Source organism: Oryzias latipes, chromosome 10 (genome assembly GCF_053564925.1).
Source record: "Oryzias latipes strain Hd-rR chromosome 10, Olatipes_Hd-rR_3.1".
Lineage (NCBI taxonomy): Eukaryota > Metazoa > Chordata > Actinopteri > Beloniformes > Adrianichthyidae > Oryzias > Oryzias latipes.
In genome coordinates, this window is record NC_136246.1 from 17,163,138 (window position 1) to 17,187,772 (window position 24,635).

The following is a 24,635-nucleotide window of genomic DNA, read 5'->3' on the forward strand; positions in this document are numbered from 1 at the left end:
AACAATAAAATAAATGAAACAAGACAGCTTTTGAAACATGTAACTTTACACCATTTATCTGAATTTATCATAACCCCAGTAACCAATAGGGGTGCAATATAAACTCATCATCCTCTCCCTTCCTCTCATTCATGGTAGAGAAAGAATTAGATATAACAGTACAAATAACTGGGCAAAACACAGTAAAACAGCTAAACAACTAAACACATTTGGTCAAAAACCCACACTTAAACCCAAAATCCGTCCTGACAGGCAAAGGTAATGGCATCCCACAATTCCTTGCAGTGCCGATCTAACAGCAGCACCAAAGTTACACCAACTTAATTGAATTAATTTAAATGGTAGTAAAATAAATGTCTGATAACTACGTGTTATTTTTAAGCTGACTTAACTCAAAAAATGATTTATCTTGACTAAAGCAAATAATTAAGTTGGATCAAAGTAAAAAAGTTTATCTTTCCAACATCCATACATGGTCTTATCACCCTCTCTCGGTGGAAAAAGTATTATCTGAGCTTCTTCATCCACTAAATCATCTTCAAATGGACACGCCATGCTGCTTCACCTCTCTGAAAACAAACTAACCTTCAACTAAACCTGCTCCAGACCAGGTTATGTTCAGAGCATGAGTTGCCAGGGGAACTAAGCATACCCTGAAACATACCTCTGTTTTTGGAACCGAAAGCGTTGTACACTTCTTTAGCCTCAAACTTACCATTGGAGCTAGCATAACCTGCTTTCTGGAACACCCCCCAGATCTCAACCCAATAGATCACCTTTGTGACTGCGACTGTGTGATGCTGTCATGTCAGTACAGACCAAACTCTCTGAGGAATGTTTCCAGTACCTTGTTGAATCTATGTCACCAACGATTGAGGCAGTTCTGACGACAAAATTGGGTCCAATCAAGGTGGACCTAATAAAGTGGCTGGTGAGTGAATATGTGCTTTGTGTTGTGTAGGGTCAGATGGGTAACTGAAGCCATTTTCAGCCACAACAAAGTGAATGCATACAAATTACATCTTGCATGTGTCATTATGGGGTGGCCGTGGTGCATAGGTAGAGCAGTCAACCTCTAATTGAAAGATTGCTGGCTCAGTTCCCGCCCTGCCCTACCATGTCTCAAAGCATCCCTGAGGAAGAAACTGAAACCTGTATTGTTCCTGGTGGTTATAGGTTGGCACCAGTATCAAGCAGCAGAGCCACCATCAGTGTATGAATGGATGAATGGGTGAATGATTAGTAAAGGTAGTAGAGCGCTGAATACACCGTTTGATGTTCACCCTTTTTGACTTGACATTTCTTTTGGTTGAACCATCCAGTTTATGTGTGATCCAACAATTTATTTATCTCTATGAATTGGATTAGGTCTAATATTTGTTGTCTTACAAAGTCCTACTTGTCGGTATTTTATTGTTTGTACAAATGTTGTCAGAAACCGATTGGAAAAGATGCCGTGGAGCCCCACACGCAGCTTCAAAAAATGTGCAATCACTGGAGGATGAGCACACAGTCCCTGAAACGATAAAGACGGCTGTAACAGCCAAATTATATGATCATAACACACTCCATTCCAGCAACACTTAAGCACTATGCAAGCATCAGTCTGCCAAAGTCCCCTCCCGTGTCTCTTAATGAGCATTATCTCTGCATCCTCAAAGCAGTGGAGAGAGGCCAAGGGGAGGCTAGATGTAATTAGAACTACTTAGAGCTCTCTGTTGTGCCTGCTGAAGAGCCAGCCAGCAAGCGCACAAACACTGCCACTCATTATGTGGATAACATCTCTGCCCTCACATTTAGGGTATACTGTAACTGACAAACACAACATTAGCAAAATCACACGCATGCCCTCAGTATTCACTCTGACCTGGCACGAAAAGGATCAATTTCACTCCGGTGGACAGAGTGACTCACACACTTACCCTCTGTCTTTATAACATACCCTGCTGTCAATTCTTCCTTGCATAAACGACGTTCATTTCTTTTATTGTATAAAAACCATCTAAAAAAGAATCTTAATTTTCACACACCAAAAAAGTTTTTATAAAAAAATACATTTTCTCTTGATCTAAATATTAATTGTAAAATTAAAACCTCTTACATTTGGCTGTAATTGTAAATTATTTACACCGTCCTTACAATTGCCAGTTTTATATTTAAGAGCATCTTAGTCCAGACTCTTAAGAAAACACTTGACATAAAGTTTTATTCCTGTTTAACATTGCAAAATGTCATAAAAAAGAATAATGAAGCTATGTTTAGTTTATTTAAATATGTTTATTATGTATTTGCTTTTTATGGAGCAATTTCAGAACCCAATTGTGGTAATTCTCCATGACAAGATCCTGGTTTTAATGCTAAATGTAATTATGCTTTTGTTCATATGAAGGGTTTTGCAACTCTCTGGTCTTAATTGTTTTTTTAATAATAATAATCTTCTGTAAATTTGTTAACATAAATAAATCTTGACTTAAAGTTTGTTTTCTTCAGTTACATTGGGCCTCGCACATTTCTAGGTGTTGCATTTTGAGGTTCCTTAACAAAAAAAATGATTTATGTTTTTGTCATAATTTGCCAACAGTGTACAAGAAAACAAATTCCTAAATATCAATAGCCTATGTGATACTGTTTTATTTAAATTAATTTTTCTAAAACAGTAAAGAACCTTCAGATAAGAAGGTTTTATCTTTCCTAATTTTTCTTCTTGTGGAGTAAAATTCAGAAGAAAAAAATGCAGCTGAAACACTTTAGTTGTTGTTGTGCCACATGTGTGTCTATTTGGAGTTACAACACCACAGTCTCACTAGCAGAGCGACCGATAATTGCGTCTTTTGGGTGGCAGTCAGGTTTTGAGCCAACCCCTATTTGTGCTGCACATGTGTGTTTGGCAGCAAACAGCTGAGTGGCTCATACATGAAGCAGCTGGGCCTTTTTTACTAAAAAACAATTTACCTGCTAGAATTAAGATTTGTTAACGTTGCTGGAGTAGCAAGACTTGGAAAAGCATCAAAAACTGAGTTTAAAAAAAAATGAATAGATCGTGTCAAAATGTACTTCCATCTATCCATGCTCTAGTTCTGCTTTATTCCTATTTAGGGTCTGCCCAGCTACTGAGGGGTGAATGCAACCTGGACATTAAATCTGCCTGTAGCCTGGCAACACTAAGACAAACATCAATTAACCCATCGAGCATATTTGGACCATGGGAGGAAGCTGGACTGCCCAGAGAAAACACAATCATGCACGAAAAGAACATGCAAAGTCCCCACAGAAAAGACCCAGCTGGGATTTAAACCAGGACCTTCTCACTGAGAGACGAGAGTGCTAACCACTTCACCTCAGCGCAGCCTAGAATTAACACAGAAAATGACATTTTGATTTATCAAAATATTTTAACTTTTTTGTCCGGTCTGTTAAATATAGTTTTCAGCACACAAATTTGAATATTTATAACTCAAAGTTCCACTATTTGTTCAATCACTAGTTGTGTTGAATTACTTTATTAAAACCGAGCAAAGGTACATTTTGAATAAAAATTTGAAGAAAAATGAACACTTTAATTCATAAAACTGAAAATTGAATGTTGAACCTGTGGATCAAAAATGAATCAAGTAAGGGAAACACAGCCGTACTTGTAAATATGATTACGTATAAATGAAACCCCTAAAATGCCTCTGCCTCCAGGCAAAGAAGTCAGTAAGAGTTCCTGTAAATGAGCTGACGGATTCCCCACATGCATTAATGTTTGGATGAAGCTATGTCATTCATTGACATTTGTTTCCTTGATGGGGGAAATGAAATGGGCTCTTTTGAAAACCAGTCTGGTGGCCCGTCAGGGCAGGTCATTGTCACTGGCTCTGGTGGGACAGAATCAACATGATGGGGCCTTATCTTGTTGCATCTCATCATCTGATTCTCCTGATGCAGCATTTTGTTTTGTTTTTTTGCAAGTCCTCACTTTGTGTCCTTCTGTATTTCCTTTTGAACTCATTCAATACAGATTTTTCTCATGTCTTTTAAAGATCCACTTGAATGAAAATTGTGTTTTTGATGTTTTTAACATGTTTTTGTTGCATTTTTCTGATGATGGAGGAGGGAGCCGGTTTAGCTCGTGCTGGTTTGCGGCGCCTTCCGTCCATGAAACCTGGGTTCAACTCCGGGCTGCTCCCTGTTCCCTTCTCTACTTCTGTGCCGGTCCCAAGCCCGGTTGCTTTGAGAAGGTTGCGTCAGGAAGGGCATCCAGCGTAAAACATTGCCAAGTTTACCATGTGACTCCTTCGCTGTGGCGACCCCTGATGGGAAAAGCCGAAAGAGAAACAACAAACTTTCTGATGATGGAGGACATAAGCTCTACAAAGATAATTCCGCTCAAAATGCCATTTCTGAGGGTTTTTTTTTAAATCATTGTGAATCAGGAGAAGAAGAAAAAATACAGTTGGAAAAAGCTTGTAGCTGTGATGTAGAACCTACATCCAGGTTTTCCTCATCTGAGCTGGTATCTGGCTCAAAACTCTACAGCTGGATATTATTTCTCTCTTTTTGTTGTGCCGCTAATGTTAGGTTGGGGGTGTGAGGGGCTGTAAGCTAGTGGGATAGAGTGTAAACAAAGGGATGATGGGAAGTGGGGGACTGCTGTAACTCGGAGGCAAATTTTTAATTAACTACTGCTGATCTGCAGAAACTAAGTCCTTGTCTTTTAATTTTGGCTAAAAAAATAAGCATCATCATAATTACAAGACTACTGGGAAAGCTTTAAAAATAGATCAAAAGGTGAAAGGAGTAGGGGTTTTAACAATAGGGGCAAACTGGATTCAATTAGATGACTTTCATGTGTCAGAAACATTGTGCAACTCTTGTGTCAATTGCATTAGAAGTTTTTTGTAAGTCCTTTACCACTGCAACTTGCTTGACTCCGTTCTGTGTAAAGAAAGATAAGCTGTGTTCCAAAAAACCTCCCTTGAGCATCTAGATCGTTTATTTCTTATCATTATTGCTGGATTTTTCTTCAAAGCAGGTAAACGTCTGGGATTAATCTAGAGGACGTTTCTTAATGGTAACCATCAGTGCGTTTGAGTAAGATACAAAGGTTTAAAAAGCAAAAGTCACAGTTTTGATTAATAAAAATAACACTTTTTTATTGTACTGTAAGAAACATTTTCCATCATTTAAAAGCAAAATGAGACACTTTTTCAAAGGAAATATTTAAAACAACATTCTGGAAAAATAGGTAAATACTCCCCTTATATCCAATAATAAAAACTTCTCGTTTCATCAATACACATTACACTTTTAAACATGCTTATGGTTATCTACAAATTTTCATGAATGTCCATGGAGATCTCATTTTAACCCTTGTGCTGTCTTAGATGACCCCACCCTTACATTGACGTGTTCTCCCTACCATGATAAAGGTGGATAAAGGTGGAAAGATTTCATGTAATCCATGGACACCAGTGAAGATCACAAACCATTGAAGAAAAAAGGTTCAGAGCACTGTCTAGTGGGTCTAGATGACCCAACTCCCAATGTTGAAGTGCCTAGGATAGCACAAGGGTTACGTGTACTTATAGGATTGATGGTGCCCATGTTGAAGCATGATGGTTCTGCTTCTGCAGCAGACCCTTTTTTATGAGGACTCAACCCTTAACCAGAGCAGAGGGAGCTGTGCATAATCCTGAAACAACAAAAATCTGACAGGACAACACAGAACATGACAACATTTCACAATCCAGCATGTATTCCTGCACAGACATGAGCAGGCAGCAGAAGAGGGCACTTTGAAGAAACTGTGGCTGATGGTTGAAATACTTGCAAAAGACACGTAATATATAAATATACAGTATAAAAAAATACATATATTGAGAATATTTATTTATTGCTGACAACTTTTATATATTAATTCTTGTTTTTAAGAAAATAAAACTGAAACCATTTTAAGCCTCATGAATATCTACTGTACATATTTTCAAGGCAATTTTCTACTTTGTTGCTTCAAAAAATACAACATTTCTACAGCAGAGCAGCCTTTACGTGAATGACCTAGTGAGAAAAATACAGAAACATTCCATAAAATTAAAAGTATAGATTCCCTCTATCATAATAATAATAGATTGGATTTGTCTGCGCTTTTCCAGACGCTCAAAGCGCTGACAATGTATGCCCATTATTCATTCCCTTCTCATTCATACTTGGTGATGAAACTAACCTGTCTCACAATGGTCTAACACCAGCTCACGTTCCCTATTACAGATGTAGCCACAGCTGCTCCTGGGCAGGCAGACAGAGATGTGGCTGCCAGTTCCCGCTTACAGCCCCTCTGACCATCACCGGGGTATTTATGCCCATTCACACCCCGATGAGGCAATGCTGGAGGCAGGGAGGATGGGGTGTCTTGCCCAGGGACATGACGATGGTTGGATGGGGGTGCAGGGATCGAGCCGCCGACCCTTCGATCATTGGACAACCTGCTCTACCGCCTGAGTCACTGCCGCCCTCTTTAATAGCTTAGCTCACCTTCCCTCTGTGAGAATCCCAGATTGTGTGAACGCCAGTATACGGTCTTTCATTTTGCATCCCCTTGCCTCAACTTGAGCATGAATGCGCAGGAATAATTAAATGTTTATCTTTTTTTTCCTGGAATGACTTTGTTTTTTGTCAGCAGGACGGATCGGATCTGTCTGTATTGTTGAGCAGGTCATACTGAATTTAATAGAATGTGTACATCTGAGAAATAACCAAACCTATTTATCTTTTTCATTTTCAGAGGTGCGGTTTTAGCCGAGCAGCAGAGATGGAAATAGGTCATCATGTGAGCAATGAACACTTCTGACACTCCCGTGTGGACAAGTCAAAAGGAAAAAGAAGATTGTTGTAAAGGTGTTCTGTGTAATTCACCTTAAATTGATTTTCCAGTTTGCTTTTTCCATTTACATACAACAAAAAAATACACTTCAACCGATGCATGACTTTATCAAAATGTCAAGACAATAGTTGCAGCTGTAGATGTGTTTGAACACTTTTTTAAAGTAGTTCCACATTATCACCATTTTGAAAATTTTGTAAACATAAAGATTTTTTTTTTTTATTTGGAACTATGCCCTTTTGAGCGCAAACTTGACTTTAATGTTTTAAGTTTTGGTTTGAACAAGCCTTCTCAATTATTTCAAAACACATTTTTCATGAAATAACAGAGAGAAAAACTGATTTTCATTTTATAAAAAGACAAATGGAAGTCAATATTTCTTGTTTGGATGTAAACAATTTAAAAAAATTATTGCAGGACCACTGACTTTGCCCTTTTTTTTCCCTTTTAAATCAAAACGCATATTTGATGTTTCCATAACATCAACACAGTATATTTGTTTTCCCTCTTCTTTTAACATTAAATTCCGAGAGGACTCCTGGCATTAACTGTCATCACATGTTCTTACAGTAAACTGCAGATATTACTACACACTGTCACTCAGCATTTGCTCATGAGGTGCTTCTAAAACTGTCACTCCAGGTTTGAGTCTCATATAATAGGATTCAAGCACCTTTTATGAGTTAGAAGGAACTATGAATGCTGAAAGGTTGTAAATGTTTTAGAGAAACGCATGTTCCGCTCCAGACAGTATCTGTTTGAGAAAAGCTTTATGTATTTCAGCATGAAAAACAAAATTTCACACAGCGTCTTCTGGAAGACCATAGCTACATTCTAGACGAGTCTGGACTTCCTGCAATCCAGATCTTTATAGTAGGGTTGCCTAACCTTGGTCCTCATGATTTGCCACACTGCTCGTTTTCCAGTCATCTCTGCACTGCTTCCTGCTGATTAGTTGACCTAGGTGTTTTCTCATTCTGATGGGTTCTGATTCTCTGGGGGACCCGGTAACCAGCAGCAAGAAGTGCAAGGAGAGCTGCAGGGTGGTAGATCTTGAAGGATTAGGGTTGGGCAGCCCTGGTCAAGTGGAAACATTTGATTATTTTGATGACAACCACAGGCTCTTCTGAAGCTGGAAACCAAGCAAGAATTGGGATTTACTGTAAGTTCAGCTCTAAAACATCAGAAAAGTATGACTTTGCTTTCCAACTGTTCTGATAAGAAGCGGAGATTGTTCGCTGTCGTGAAAATAGGTCGTCAGATGTCCCACTGATTTTGAGCCCTAGCAGGCAATAAAACTAAAAAAATACGTTTTCTGAGTTTAAACATGTGTTATAATATTATATATGATCTGTTATAAACAAAATACAAATGTTTTAATTTTGAAAGTACTTAAGGTTTCTGCATTTAAATGTTTTTGTGTGAACAACACAACTCAGATACTTTTTGCTGACAATTAGCTGGTTAACAAGCTGTAGTCACAAGCTCATCCTAACATTTGTCCTTAGGGTTTCATATTAAACCCTGGGGAAAGCTCCAGCAGGGATAACCTGTAAGTGACTTCCATTTATGCTATTCTCAGTAATAGTCAGCTCTTGAATGAAATAACTTAAAAGGAATGACATTTCTCTTTGTGCAAACATTTGTTTAAAGGGTAAATATTTATTCATTTGGAGAAGAGAAAGTCTATTTTTAGCTCATGAACAGGCAAAACTGATTTTACGAAAACAATATTTTCAACGAAATATTTTGTTTAATTTTTTGTTCAGCTCTGCGAGTTACGACGAGAATGCATATTTTTCATGTATTTAAACTCATCATACATTCATAAAGCGCCTGCAAGTTTCAATTTGGAGCATTTCTCTTAAATAATACAGAGTAGCAGCCTGTCTTGCTCCATCTGTTACAAAGAGAGAGAGAAAAAATAGAAAAACTGCCTCATAGGTTAGTCGGGTCATGACATGATCACTGTCAGACTGTAACTTACGTCTCTCATATCACTCGAGTTAGTCACTGTGTTCCAGCCGCCAACCCTCCATGAAATATAAGCTAATCCTTTTTCCTTGTAACCCTTTTGCTATCCTAGGCACTTTAACATTGGGGGTGGGGTCATCAAGACCCCACAAGACAGTGCTCTGAACCTTTTTTCTTCAATGATTTGTGATCTTCACTGGTGTCCATGGATTACATGAAATCCTCTTCACCTTCATCCACCTTTGTCATGGTAGGGAGAACACGTCAATTTAAGGGTGGGGTCATAGGATAGCACAAGGGTTAAGAGACTTCAGCTTTGTCATGAGGTCACCCTCTGAGCATTTCTGTGAGGAAATCTGACGTAAAGGTCTGACAGAACATAAGGGCTAAAATAAAAGAAAATGACCATGAATCATTAATCAGATAAAATGGCTCAAATGTTTCAGTTTCTGACAAAAAGCAATAAGTGATGCAATAACAACATTTCATTTGATTTCCAGGGACAGGGGCAGAGAATCACACACTGCAAAAACTGAATCTTAAGAAAGTAAAAAGAACCTTGTTTTAAGAAAAATTCTCTTGACAAGGAAAATCATCTAATCAAGAAAGTTTTTAATAGCAATCTTTGTTTGAAAAAACGTGTCTCAGATAGTAGAATTATTTTTTGAAATCAGAATTCTTGCTAAGAGCATTTATCTTACTAGATTGGCAGATTTATTTTTGCTTATTTAAAGAAAATCTGCCAGTGGGGAAAATTTTTAGACTTATTTCAAAGGAGCCTGTTTTGCAGTGAACTACCATGCGTCATCCATGCTAAAATAAGAATAGTTCTTTTATTTGTCATATTGTTGCATATATGCAGCTCCACCTCTTTAAAAAATGCTTCACGTTTCCTTTGACATGCAAGCTTTCAGATATTTCTGAAAGGAGCATGATTTTTTCTAGTGGTTGGAGTGAAAACTATAAATATTTCTACTTCCTCAAATGACTTCATGAACTTTACTCATCTTTGTGGTTCCCACCATTTCCCTGGAGAGAGAATTATCCAACAGACTGAGGACGACCAGAGGGGGTCTGCTGTGTTCTTATATTCTGTGCAGTGGTTCCATGGTTTGTTTTTACACTACACAATGATATTTATCATTGGATCCTGCCTGAGATATTTTTTAACTTCAGCTCCAAGAAACAATTTAAATGTTTCTAACTCTCTCATGGAGATCTAAGTGGTTTCCACTCCAAATATTCAAACGTCTGGCTGTGTCTCGCTAACGTGTCGTGCTCCCCAAGTGACAGCGATGTCCTCTGACAGCTCTGAATATGATAACATGGCCAGCAACCATCCACCATGCAGGGAGGGGAATCCCTATGAAATAAATATTGCAGACACTTCACTCTGGGAGGCAAGAAAAGGACCATCCAGGCTGTAGATGTGGTCAGATGTATCTTCTCTTGGCTGAGTGAGGACAGTTAAAATAGAGTAAAGAAACCATAAAAAAGGGGAGGGTGGGAGGACATAAGCATGCAAGTGCGTGCATTCTTTTAAGAAAATTTTAAAGAAACAGGCAGTCAGTGTCCTCACTTTCTTTTTATAAACCAGCAGGATGGAGAATCCATGTACACTGACAGACTAGGGCAGCTGGCATGAAACACACATTCTTTTTCCATCTCTCACACACTCACACACAGTTTTGCAAGTTTGAACAAAAAACACTGTGGAAAACTGCAGGAGCATGAAATCTTCTGCTACCATAAAGCAAAAAGTGTATTTTCTGTTCTTAGAATAGCAGCAGAAAAGCATGCAAACATTAATATTTTACTGCAAAATATCTAAAGAATTCCTCAGGTGTAAAATCAACCCTAAACACACAAAAGAAAAACCGGAAAAAGCTTTTTTAAGTCAAAGTCTCACTGCAATCAGCTTTTGAACAAATGTAAAATCATTCCCAGTGGTCTTTTAATTATGATTAAGACAATTTCAGCCAAAATTTAAAAATCTGTGTCGTTTTTAAAGTTTCTGCAGAGCAGCAGGAGTTCATTAGAAATGTGCCTCTGAGTGGGGCTTTTGGCACGGAGTAAGTCTATCCTCATTCCCCATCATCCCTTTGTTTACACTTTCTCCTGCTAGCTTATAGCCTCTCACAACTCCAACCTTACATTCCTTGAAACAAAAATAGCAAGGAAATATTGCAGCCATCCAGACGTAGTTTTGAGCCAGCTCGGATGAGAAAAACAAAGACATTCATTGATCTAGATGTCTGCAAGTGGATGCATCAGAATGGAGCAGAGCAGGTGGCTGGGGCCCCGCTGACTATAGCACCTACAGCACTGCTAAAAGAGTTTTTTTCTAAGTGCATTTTTGCTTGCTTGTATTTCACCACAATTTGAATACAGAAATACTCATAAATCAAAACTTTTCTGAGATATAGGTCCTAAATGTTTTGCCACAAGAACATGTTAAAAACACAATTTTCATTAGAGTGGGTCTTTAAATTCTGAAGCAGCAAATAGGATTTCTTATATCTTCCACTATTAGGCCAATGTGATTGTGTGCCGATGTACAGTACAGACCAAAAGTTTGGACACACCTTCTCATTCAAATGAATGGGAAGGTGTGTCCAAACCTTTGGTCTGTACTGTATGTTTATTCAGCTGAGAAAGTTCAATGCAAACAGTCCTTAAAGACAAAAAAGGGGCCACATTAAGCAGGTATTAGAAAATGCTAACTGCTTACCTATTTTTATTAATGTAGTAGTGAGGTGGTCTCAGTGAACATCTACTCAAATCATGTAATTGTTAGAGTAGCTAGACGTTTATGTAGAAGCTTCAGCAAGTCAAAAGCACAGGGAGTGCTCAATTTTTCATTCATTCTCTCTTTTTAACATTCAGCATATGACATGTTTGAGCACAAACAGTACACCCCCTGACACACAAGTAACCGGGTTGGGCAATTAAATCGAACAGAACATCCAGACAGAACTTCTACCAACAGCCACCCTTTTGGACAGGAAAAAGAAAGGAAGGAATTTGCATATTAAGTGCAAATGCTGTAAGGTTTTTGGTGCAATTAAAAAAAAAAAACCTTTCAAAGAAAATAAAAAAGAATCAAAATTTCTCCAGAATTTTGTGACAAGAGAGGTTTGTCTGCTGCAGAGTTTAGGTGAGTGTGCACAGATTCCATCAGGACATGTCACGTGGTGCAGTGGGAAGTGGGAAGCAGGAAAGGCCAAATTATGAGTCTCCCGGAAGTAACTGGGCTGACAGTTTCAGACCAAAGTTCCCATTCCCTTCCGCTTCATCGCAGGAGAGCCAGGTTAAAGGAGTGGGTGGTGATCGCAGCAGAAGCAAAGAGGAAGAGGCGGAAGATGCATAAGTAAAAGGCAGCAGAGAGGAAGAGCGTTAAGTGCACCCAGCTGAGGGGAGGAAGGGGAACAATCCTGGGAGAACACAGTTACTGGAAGTAGTAGTAGAAAATAGACTGCACCTGATGGAAGAGATGATGAGAAAAGCAGGGGGGATGACTCTTCAAACCATTGAAGTTTCTTTTTCATTTGATAAATAAAAAAACTTCAAAAACCCTCACTAACACCATCAGAAAGTATTTTTGTCACATTTCCAGTTTAAACATCCCAATATAGATACAAAAACTAACTTAGTTACAACTTTTCTGTGAGATGTTAACTTGTTTTAGGACATTTAATCTTGAATATCCTGAAAACATTTTCTTTTAAGTAATATCTCTAATGAAACTAGTTTTTGTCTCGTGATTCTAAAAATTCTTTTTTTTTTTTACTTATGACTAGAGGAAAAACATCTTGTGTTTTATATCTTTTAATTTGTTTTGAGAAGAATATTTTTCCAGTGAAGAAGTGCATTACCAGCACTGCAAGTGCATCATAATTTTACATATGTCAACCTTTTTGTTGTTGATCTTGGTGTCTTTGAGGTTAAAGGTACAGTATTGTTCTTTAAAAGACCCTTCTCCAAACAGCAATGAGGGATATCTAAATACCGGTATTTGACAGGATGGTGGTTCCTGGGATGCAACCAATGATACCTCAGTCCAAATGATAACATATAAGCTGGGACTTCTTCTGACAACAAAATCTGACTGTCAGCCTATAATGAGGCTTTTTTGTTTAAGTCAAGTAAATGTGAGGTTAAAGTGGTACAAAGAGAGGATGAACGCTGGCCGTAAGTGTTTTTTAATGAGTCCTGTAAACTGTGGACATTGAAAAACAATGACATTTGTGTTCTGTGTGCCGCAAGCAACTTTGTGCGAGTGCGGGCTGGATCTGGGCCATTTGTGTACAAAGCCTGGAGGAGACACCTGGCCTTTCGAAATTCAACTGAGCAAGTACAGGAGCAGTTCCTGTGAAGTAACGGACGACAATAGATAACAAGATGGCTGCTGCAAGAAAAACATGCGACATGCATTTGACAAAAATCTTGTATTTGATGGTTTTATTTTGGTTCAGATTTTAGTGGGACTTTCTGACCATCAACTGGGGTTCTATTGAAACATTTCTACTAGACTGCTTTTTAATAGCATTTGTAAATAATCCAAAATGCAAACGTTTCCGCACAAAGGGAGATTTATGTTTATAGTGACTGGTTAAAAGAGAAACTTTTTTTTTTCCAATCTACCTAAAATTAGAAATCCAGAGAAAAAAAAAAAAAACCATCACATTTACTAGTCACAAATATGAAGCTCTAAAATTCCCCTTTGTTTGCTAACAACCAGCCGTCCGCTTCCAGAATGCATACATAAGGATATTAGTTAACAAAATACAGATTTAACCTAAGAACTCTGCCGTCATCTAGTGGCTATTTGATGCTATTGCAAACTTTTTTCCCAAAACAAAAGATTGAAAACACATATTGCAGTCATCCTGAACAAACAACAGCAACTATATACATTTATTTCCATATAGATACAGGTTTTTAGCTTATGTCTACACTGAAAGGTGATTAGAAAATTTAAAAAGAGAAATTCATACCTTCCAAGAAGTATGCATTTCATTAGGATAAAATAGTTGAAGTATAAAAGTTCATAAGTTTTTTATTTGGTATACATTTTAACTGATTTACACAGTGTGTGTATATATATCTATATACACATATATACATGTATAACATGTGCCACTGTTCAGAAAAAAAAGAGGGAAAAAAAAACGAGTTGTTTGAAAACAATACAGGAAAAAAAATGTGCTTCATTTGAAATCAGTGCCATGTAGCACATCTAATGAGTGACCGGACTGATCAGATGACTGTCATACAGTAATTCTTAGCTTTACTTGCAGAATATGCTTAAAGACAAAAAATACCATTCTCATTATTATTATAATAAAATCTACCAGGAGAAAATCCAACAGGCAACCCAAGACTACAGTGGCAGCACGGACGCTTAGTGTCAAACTAGAGAGAAAGATTAAGTCTATAACACACACACACACACACACAATATGCATAAGACAGTGCATACACATACAAAGTAATGTCACTCTTTAGAGCAAAAACACTTGTCTGGTACACAAGAGAAACTCAGGCATGCTCCAGAACGTCAGAAAACATTTCTCTCACACTTGCATACGCAGACACCAGAAGCACAGTCGTGTACCTCAGCCCTGCATTACTGGGCAGACCCCAGATATGCTTGCACATGTGAGGAGCATGCAAATGCCCCCCCACAGACACACGCAGACACACAAAACCTGCAGGAAGTTGGGTCATTCACTGAAAACGTGAGGACCTGAGGACCTATGTGCACGTACAGCAAAAAAAAAAAAAAGAGGAAGTCATCTTGATGTAAACCACCTGAAAATCTATGAAGGAGGGAATCAACCAAAGAGGAGGGTATAACTTGTAAATATGTAAAGCCGTTGTGTGTGTTTGTTTGTGTGCTAGTACAGACATGTGCTTTGAGTAAGAAGGAGCAGGCAGTGCTGGATGTGTTTATTAAAACAAAGTCTCTGGCTCCCCCCTGTGGTCACTCTGAGTCTCTCTGGACCTCCGAGGCATCTGCACGACAAATGGGACAAGTTCTGTTGGCCTGAGGAAGAACAGAAGAAAGAACATTTAGCTTAGAGGCCATTGTGATGTTATCATATTGTGATGTTATCATATTGTGATGTTATCATATTGTGATGTTATCATATTGTGATGTTATCATATTGTGATGTTATCATGGTGAGTAATTCAAAGCAGCACAAAAAAGGTTTTTAGCTTGTTTTAACAGTACTTCGTTCAATTTTTAATTGTATTAAAAGCGCTTTATAAACAAAGATGATCATGCTGATGATGATGACCCCTGATCACTTTGGGGGGAAAAAATAATAATACAATTCACCATACAAACAAAAGACATAGAAATAGTGCTCCTAGAAAAACACAGAACACAAAAGTTTCAAGTTTTCGTTGGAACATCATCAGACAAATGTCATGTTTACTAACCCTTAGCCACTTGTCAACACACTTCCCATGAAACTCATGGCTGCAGGGCAGGACTCGCAGCAGTTGACGCGACTCAAAGTCACTCATACACACTACGCACCTGCAACAAAACACAAATGAGACTCCAGCAAAGTCTGTTCACACATGACAAATCCCATGGCCTGTAAATGAGTACATTGTTATTTATTGGACATTCTATGTAAACACCGCAACTGTTAGAACAGCATTCATAACAAAAAAGTACCGATAAATGTATAAAACTACTTATACAACCTTTTTTGTGCCACCTGTAGGTAAGAGAATAGGATAACTGAATCAAACATGTTCAGAAGGAATAGTTAACTTGAACTTGGATTCTGACTCCATAAAGGGGACCATAAATGAAATTCCCCCTTCTCGTCCCTACTCGGAACGCAGAAGGCTCTGAACGCACGGAACTCACAGTGTTTGTTCCGACTGGTGGTTATTTGGATTGAATCGATAAGAGGGAAGCTGTTCGATGTCCCCTTTGGTCAGTCCTCTCAGCTTAGCCTCTCCCAGTTGCTCGGCGAGGTTCAGGAGGGCCTTTGGGATAAAATACCATCAGCGCCACAGAGAATAACAATCTGCTGCAAACAAAAATATAAAGATTAAAACTTAAGGAAGCTAAACCTCATAGTTCTCTACTTCTCCATCATCTACATCCAGCTCTAGGCTGATTGCAGGACCTGTGGGCTGAACAGGCAGCATTGACCTAAGGAGATAATAAAAAGGATTCACACCTTTGAGTTCATCAGGTATTTCTGATGTGAAGCAGACACAACAATGAAACTCAACTTATTCTATCAAACATTCATTTTTTTTGTTGTAGCTTTTGAATTTTTCTTTCCCCCCTTTTTCCAGCCAATGAGATTCCGACACCCCCTCCCAAACTTGGATGGTTCACTCTGGTCTGTTGTTTCCCAATTGAACATAAACTGAATCAATTTCCTGAGATCAAGTGAAAATGAATTTCTACTTACAGGAAGTAACGCAACAGGCTCGGGTGGTAAGGCGAAAGTGGAAGCTGCTGGGAGCGGTACCGCCGCCCAGGGAGACGCCGAGGAATGAAGTTAGGATAGGACTGCAGAGACAATTGTCATGAGAAGAAAAAATAAAGAAAAACAACATATAGATAACCCAACACCTTAAACCCCAATGCTCACCATGCCAAAGAACTCCTGTGACAGAGGATCATGGGAGAGGAAGGGGAGTTGTGTGGAGTGTGGGGTCAGAGCAGGGTGGGTGGCGGGGGGATAATGGAGCCCCGCCCCCAAAGACAGATGCTCTCCAAGCAGCTCCACATCATTCTCTATCCTCTGTAACGGCTAAGAGGGGAAGAGCGGAATGTAAGCATAGACGTTTAGCTCATGTTCCAAAAGAAACAATATTCACACCAAAACAGAAGCAAACAAGGAATAATGAAGTCCCAAAGCTCTTATATAATGCTCTGTTTTAAACTATTTCAGTTTAATTCAATTTGAAGTCTACCTGTCATATAGTGATTAAAGTGAAACAAAGCACCACTGAAAGTGACTATCATACGTAAAGAACTACTATAGCTGAAACGGGCTGCCCAACCCAGGTTCTCTACTTCTGTTTCATCCCTCCTGAAAGCCAGAGGCGGTGCCTTGAGCACTGGATGATCATTCTTGTTCATGCGTAGTTGGAGAATTTACTGACAACAAAGTCACCCGTGACCTCCCAGTGACCCACACGAGGCTGTAAAGTCATATAAAGGAGCATGGCCCCAAACCCTTCTCGAGAGAATGCAAGGAACCCAGAGGGACCGGGAACTCTGCCGGACATCCGGGATTCACAGAACCGTAGTTACATACATAACTCTCAATTTACAGCCATGCCTGTTTCCCAGATGTCCCTGCACTGCTGATTACCTGGATCAGGTGTGTTCAGTCATTCAGAATGTAGAAACACCTGAGCCAGTTAATCAGTACCAAGGGTGGTAGACCTAAAGCACCAGGTTTGGGCAACGCTCCTCTGGGTGGTTTGTTTATAAAAAATAAAAATCAAATAAGGAAAAGTGAGGTAAAGAAAGTCTACAGGTTGCTTGTCGCAAAAGAAGCAAAAATGTGAAAACAGTCAAATCAAGTCCTGCTAGAGGTCAATTTTGACAAAGTCGCAAGCAAAATAAATAAATAATAGAAAAGATCTGGAACATTCTTTACCCCGATGAGTGACTGAAGCTTTGCAGCCAATTCATGTGAATAATACAAATAAAGAGTTCATTAGCACCATTGAAGCCCTGTGTTTTGCCAATGCTCCACAATCAGAAGTTATTTCTGTAACTACATCACCATTTCCATCACTTCAGAGTGCTCACAGACTAATCATAGAAATTAATTTAAGCAAATAAAAGCAACTTTTGTCTACTGAAAATCTATTTCTCGGGGCATTCATATTCCAGTAGCAGACTTTATATTATAACAATAACATTAGTGGGAAGAAGAAAAAAATTCCAACTTTTTTTTGAATTTCTAGAAAAACTTGATCTAATTTTAATGTTTTCATGTGTTACTTTCCCCAATATGTGCCAGAAGGTTAAATTAGACCAAGAAAAACTTTATATATAAAACAAGAGCATTATACTCCAGAACAGGAAAATCTGAAGCATGAGCAGCAGGTCCATTTTACTCACTGAACGGGCTTGCTGGGCAGGATAAGGTCCAAACTGTCCAGGCTGTGGCAAGTGAGGTGGATGATGGGAAAGGTGAGCGGGGGCATGACTGAGGTGAGGAGGAGGAATCAAGAAGGCTGGGTCACTTGATAGTAAGGATGGGAATGGGTATGGCATGGGTAAGTGCTGAACAGAACAGGTCTGAAGTACCTAAGACAGAAAAAAAAGAGGGGGGGCATATTAGCGCTACCTTTTTGTTTACTAAATCTAAAAAGAAAACTAAGTTCTGAACAATGCAAATTGCTACGAAAACTTTTTTTCCATTTAGAAATGAACTCACGGGAGGAGGGACGCTGCAAACGGGATAGTGTTGCCCACTGAAGACGACCGAGCATGCTGGGATCTGCTGTGGGCCGGAGCGAGCCTGCAGGCCAGGCGGCGCTCCAGGAGGAGACACAGGAAAGGATGCTGGAACTGAACTCTGAATATGGACACCAGAATAGACGGTGTTTAAATTCAAAGCACAAAAAAAAGAATTTGACGGTATTAGCAGAAACTTACTGCCACAACTTTGATGGGAACAGATAATGCTTTTGTATTCAGCTCCCAAACTTATTAAATGTTTTTATTTAAACTGGACTCTATCTAAAGACATAAGTTGATTATGCTCTGAAAAAATATCAGACCGTGCTGTTATTTTGAGTAATTTTCCAACACAAACAGGTCTTAGCCTTGGTTAGACTCAGGATTTCTGTTCTGTGTATTAACCAAAAAAAATTGTTTTCAATTCGTGCCAAGCCAATGTAAAAACAAATTAGACTGGATGTGGTTTAATGAAAAGTAAGAGATTAGCTTAACAGCTTTCAAGTGCTGTTAATGGTGCCAACATGAGAGCTTTAAAGTGCTCTTATCGGTGCCATTTCATGTTATTATGTTCGTGTATTTTTTCCCCACAATCTCGGGGGAGGGGGGGGGGCGTCCCGCAGCTTCAGGATGCTCAAATTTAAGCCATCCTGCAAGAGTCAAATCTATTCATTTTCAGGCAGACATTTGTTTCATTAGGTTTCTGATTTGACAAAACTGAAAATAAGCTGAAATGTCACCAAATTTGACTAATTATTGAATCTCTAAAAATGAAAAATAAATAAATAAATAAAATTATGACAAATTAGCTGGTCTAACTTCAAGGCCGTTACTGCAGTGTTTGGATTGAACCCGAGTTCAAACAGGACCAACCTGCTCGTGGAGGTCAAGCACAACACTGCTCTGCTGCTGAGGCGGGTGAGGGTGCTGTGGATGGGCCCCAGGGTGCAGGAGCCTGGGAGACAGGTTCGGTGACTGGTGGAGAGGCCTCGGAGAGGGATTTGGGGGATGGTAGCCTGGACGTTCATCCAGCCCTGGGCCTCTGGGGGGTTGCTGGCTGTACGGTGGGTAACCCTGAGGTGGAACCAGGTGTCTGTAGTTCTCATCTTGATGGCCCAGTGCAGGGCCATGATGGGAGTGGTGGTGGTGGTGGGCGTTGGGGTGGTGATGGTTGTGATGATTGTTGTTGCTGTTGTAATGGTGGTTGTTGCCGTTGCTGTGGCCATGGTGATGATGGTGGTGACGTGTCAGTCGGTCTCGACGGCCACGCTGGCGTCTCATTGGGGGGCTTGGGTGAAACAAAGATTCAGTTTTACAAATGATTTAAAAAAAGGCGTTTTGTTAACATCAGCATTGGGTTTAAATAAATATAAATAAATAAAAACATATCAAGCTATGTGTTTTTTAACAAATGACAACATTAATTTAGAAATGAGTGTTATTTATATATAGAAAACAAATTTAACTTTCATTTATTAACAATTACAGGAGCTAAATCACCAACTACCAAATAAGATGTAGATAATTTGGACTATCAAATACTTATTATACAGACAGGAAAGTTTCCAAAATGTCTCACTTTTTTTTTTTAATGATTTTTGTGATTTATATCTATATGGTCAACATAAACTAAATCTGCCAAGCAAAAAAAGTACGGTAGGTTGTTTCGAATTAGAATGTCACAAGGTCGGCATTTTGTAAATATTTTGTGTCATAAAGATATGTTTGGCAATTTGTCCGTTGTGTTTGTGTCCCAAACAGACCTGCGGCGGTTCCTAACAGGCGTATGGCATCTCTCTGGTATGAAATGAGGGTGCGGTCTTCGACTTGGAGGCAACTCCCATGGGCGAATAGGAGAAGATGGAGTGGAGGGAGGGGCAGAGCTCAGATCTATCATAGACTGCTGGGAAAGACGTTGTCTTTTTGGGGTGGGACTGTCCTCCATCTGTCCATGAGGGGAAAGAAAAGGGCAGCGGAGAGGAAGGAACAAGTAGAACGAACAAAATGAGGAGAATGAGTTGGAAAGGGGGAATGATGGGAAAGCAAATGTTATTCAAATCAGGAGCACGGCGGAAAGGAACACACTGTGGTGGGATCTCATACTCACCTTGTCCCGATCCTCAACGCAAACATTGTCTGGATGGAAATGCAGCACTCCACCTGGAAATGGCAGAAAGCACAGAAGTGTGAGAAACATCAACTGCAACACAAACATGGACAAACTGCTAACAGTATTGCACTATATAGATGCAATTCATCTCATTTGTAGTGCAAAGAAACCACAATAATCCTCCTCTCCTTTGGTAAATGGCGTAAATGGTAAATACTTATATAGCGCTTTTCTACCTACAAGGCCCAAAGCGCTTTACAGTCACAGACCCATTCACCCAGTCACACACACATTCACACACTGGTGGCGGCTCCGCTGCCGAACACTGGCGCCAACCTAGGCAAGGTGGGGTTCAGTGTCTTGCCCAAGGACACATCGACTCATGGGCGTGCAAGGCGGGGATCGAACTTGCAATCTTACGATCATGGGTCAACCGTGAAGGCCGCCCCTTCTTTGATTCTGAGCTGCTCCCTTTAGCGGTCCCCACAGCCTCCATCAAACCTCATCCTCTGGATCCTCTTCACTCACACCAACCAAAAAAATTATACCCCAATATGCTCAAAATGAAAACATCATTTAGGTTTTCATGTGTTTTACCGGAACTATTACTATGTAAAACACAATACTGGTCAGAAAACATTTGACAACATTAAAGAGTTGGTCTTAAAATAGAATTTTGGATTTTTTCCCCCTTTACTTTGTTTTTATTTTATTGATTTATCTTCACTCTAAACATAATATGTTTTAGTTAAAGGAGCTCAACAGCAATTAAGTTACCAAAAAATTAGCTCAATTTTTTAGATGGCGGAGACTTGGGGTCTATAAATGATTACAATGAGCAATGATTATCAAACGTTTAAGCTTTTCTCAAGGTTAAGGTGTCAGTGAGTGCAATAAGTACAGTATATCACTATGATTTTTTTAAAAAGTCATTTATGTTCAATTTTAGATAAAGTCCATAACAAATCCTGGTGAAAAATTGTCAAACATTGAAAGATGTTTACTTTACAATTTTTAAATAATTTTTTTAAAGGTGATATGAATACACATAAACTTTATATTTTTAATGTAATGAAGTCCCACAACCAGAGGGGAACTCAATAGCTATCAATAGTGAGATGGCAATTGTGGACTCAATCAATAGGTAGTCTGGTTAGTTATCAGTTAAGATCCAAATTTTGATATACTTACAGTTTATCAAAATTTGGATCTTAACTGATAACTAACCAGACTACCGTAGTAGTGATTGAGTCCACTACTCATTTGTCTTACCCCAGGTATATTATTGAACATTTTTTATTCAAGTCAATAAAAGCTGAGATTTTATTCCTCTGATGTATTATCTTAAAGTCCCACTCCAATAATCTTTTGATTTATTCTAAAAGTGTTTCCAGTGGCCTTTTCATTACGATTATGCTGTTTTTAACTTAAATTAAAAAAAATGTGTGTCAGCAGAGCGGTAGGAATTCTTAGAAATGCATCTTGGAGTAATGGGCGGGACTATTGGCGCAGAGCAACCCCGCCCCCACTTCCAATCGCCCATTACCAAGTTGGGTACACTCTCTCCCGCTAGCTTACAGCCCCACACACCCCCAAGCTAACATTATCAGTGCAACAAAACGTCGAGCACTATTAGAGCTATCCAGCCGTACAGTTTGAGCCCGATGCCATCTCAGACGAGGAAAACTAAGACGTAGATGGATCTAGTCATCTACAAATGGATGCATCGGTATAAAGCGGTGCAGGGGGCTTGTGGCCCGCACACTTGTGGCTCATTTTGCATATAGGTACACACACACACACGCGCGTGCGTGCCATTTTCATTCCATTAAGTATGTAATTGAAACATCCTCAGTTTAAAGTATCAAATTCAAACCAATGCATGATTTGTCATAGAAAGAATAATAGAGCTCTGGTTTTTCTCTCTAATAACCACATTTTTACTATTAAATCTATCTTCTAAAAGCAAAATGGTGATGTGAGACAAGTGTCCAAGGTGGTTTCTATATTTTAAATAAATAAATCCTACAAGACAGGCTATGTTTTTTTTTCCTTTGGTCAGATTTCTTTATAAGAATATAATTAGCGTGTTTTGTTTCTATAGTTACAAGTCTTCTTTGCAGTATTTACGCCTGGCTTTGACACTTTAGGCATTCAAATCAGGGTTGTTGTTTTTTTTTTTTGTTTTTTTTTTTTTTGGGGGGGGGGGTCGCATCTCATCAGGGGGTGTATCCCGCGTGGGAGTGATGCGTTTTGCTTTAGGCCCGGTTTACTGAGATGGCTTACCGGCCCCGGGGTTCCGGTGGGCTCCGTGCACGGAGTGGCGCGGTACCCCCGCGGACAGGTAGCTCCTCTGGATGTGCTGCTGCTGCTGCTGCAGCTGTTGCTGCTGCTGCTGGTTCTCCGGGTAGCTCCGACCACCGTGGTGCAGCGCCCAGCTCGGGCTGCTCTGCGGCGGGTAGCTCCCTCCTCCTCCGCCGCCGCCGCCGCCGTTGCTCATCACATTGCCGTTAGCGGCCGCGTTCCCGTTGGTCCCAACACTCCCGTTAATGGCAAAATGATAGAAGCCAGACCGAGATCGAGACCGAATTCTTGGGGGGTCCATGGTTTGGAGGGAAGAGGGCGGTGGCGGATGGGATGTGAGATCAGGGGGAAGGACGAGGAGAAAGTCGCTCTGCAGCCTCCTCTCCTCCTAAGCCCGCGTCTTGCCTCTTAAAGTGGGAGTTTACACAGAGGTGTGTCTGTGGCATTTAAAGGATGTTTTCATCTAATGAGACTAGACATAGAAGCAGCAGATTAGGGGACAGCCTTTATTACAGCTACCCAAAACACTATCTCATTTATTTATTGCAGCCCGGTTTAATAAAATAGCGCCTTTGGGTGATACAATCAAACTCAAAATAAATCTGAGCTAAACGACCAGTTAGTAAAACAAACCAGATATTTCCTTCGGTCCTATTAAGCTAGCGCCCTCGTTCTGAGTCTTTTCTTCCCTTTTGTTATTTTTCCCCTTCGTTGAATCCCACAACATTCATTAATTTTTCGCCTTTGGTTTCAAATATTCAAGGTCCATTACCGTTTAGCACCTGTGTTTTGAATTAGCAACCCATTACTTTTGCGTGTTTTTAATCAAACGAAAGAGAAGAAAAAAAGCCAACCGTTAACAGGCAAATCCGTCAACATGAGCAAAGATGGCTAACTCAGTCGAGCATTAGCAAACTAAATGAAGCCAGCTGGCACAATAGTAATAATAAAAACAACGTAAATATTACAAGCTTTTAAGAGTAAGTTCCAACTTAACTGCGACGACTCGCCACCAAAGTTACACCCCTTTGCATTGACTAACTACACCCGCTGGTTATTGGCAAAACTACGCTTTCCAAGCTAGCCCAAGGCTAACAGGAAGGAGATCTAAGGGAAAACAAGAGCAACTGTGCCATAGTTACAACCAGGCTACGTACCGATGCTTATCTAGCACTCTGAGAGGTCAACAACAAGGCTACGCCGACCAACATAAGGCGAAGACTTGATACCCTGTCCGCCAAGTAAAGCCGACGATGTTTCTCATTTAAATCCCTCTTCGCATTCGCTATCGGGTGTTTTCTCTGGTCAGCAGGGAGCGGAGATCAATCAATGGGAGTCTCGCATCTCTGCCGAGTCTTACCCAATCGATTACAGATAACCAGTCAGGCTGTAATTTGCGTATTTTAATTCAAATGACTTAAATTTGAATCCCAAATATTCGTACAATTATACTCTCCTCCATGTAATGATATATTTTTAAACTTAAAAGCTAAATAAAATCGATTTTGATATTTTTTATCTTTCTGGAATTGATTACTTTTGCCTGGCAGACCTCAGGCAGCGCCTGCGCCCATTAATAATTCAGCAGTTCCACAGCACAGCTACTATTAAACAAGGCTTCGAAGAGGGAACTAGCAAAAAACACGCGGACTACACGCACCCATCTAAAGAAATACCTCTTATCCTAAAACCCGAAGACCATTACAAACATCCAATCTTTTTTTTTTATAGATGATGCCATTGTAAAACGGGAACCTACAGGGAAGATGCAATTCAGATCAGAAGCAGGAACTTATAGGAACATGAAAAAAGGCAATATAGAGCACGTATTTACAAAATTATCTATTAAAAAAGCTGTTATATCTAGTGTAGAAGTACAATCTATCCTACATCTTATTGGAAATTTTAAAAAAAGTAAT

General features: G+C 39.6%; 1 protein-coding gene across 3 annotated transcripts; it reads right to left on the minus strand.

Moving 5' to 3' along the window:
* Positions 1–13,877: 13,877 nt before the first annotated feature.
* On the minus strand, positions 13,878–24,079 carry LOC101163418 (E3 ubiquitin-protein ligase RNF38). Of its 3 annotated transcripts, none has more exons than XM_023959103.2 (13): positions 23,874–24,079; positions 22,699–23,188; positions 20,410–20,462; positions 20,066–20,247; positions 19,176–19,590; positions 18,280–18,420; positions 17,961–18,149; positions 16,471–16,632; positions 16,288–16,388; positions 15,938–16,019; positions 15,729–15,850; positions 15,287–15,386; positions 13,878–14,885 (listed from the first exon to the last, which is right to left on the minus strand). In XM_023959103.2, exons 2-13 carry the CDS (start codon positions 23,015–23,017, stop codon positions 14,823–14,825), a joined length of 1,929 nt encoding a protein of 642 aa, XP_023814871.1. In that variant the 5' UTR covers positions 23,018–23,188; positions 23,874–24,079; the 3' UTR covers positions 13,878–14,822. The 3 variants fall into 3 exon arrangements, with proteins under 3 accessions (XP_023814871.1, XP_078809674.1, XP_078809675.1); XM_078953548.1 differs by lacking the exon at positions 23,874–24,079 and adding an exon at positions 23,571–23,809; XM_078953549.1 differs by lacking the exon at positions 23,874–24,079 and adding an exon at positions 23,685–23,746.
* Between the last annotated feature and the right edge of the window lie 556 nt (positions 24,080–24,635).

What these genes read in the sequence shown, in the direction of transcription:
- LOC101163418 (XM_023959103.2), bottom strand. Translation starts at nt 23,017, where the DNA reads ATGGACCCCCCAAGAATTCGGTCTCGATCTCGGTCTGGCTTCTATCAT. An exon ending in TGCTTGACCTCCACGAGCAG is followed by an intron (nt 18,421 to 19,175) that starts GTTGGTCCTGTT and finishes GTCCATATTCAG; the next exon opens with AGTTCAGTTCCAGCATCCTT. An exon ending in AGCCTGTTGCGTTACTTCCT is followed by an intron (nt 16,020 to 16,287) that starts GTAAGTAGAAAT and finishes TTATCTCCTTAG; the next exon opens with GTCAATGCTGCCTGTTCAGC.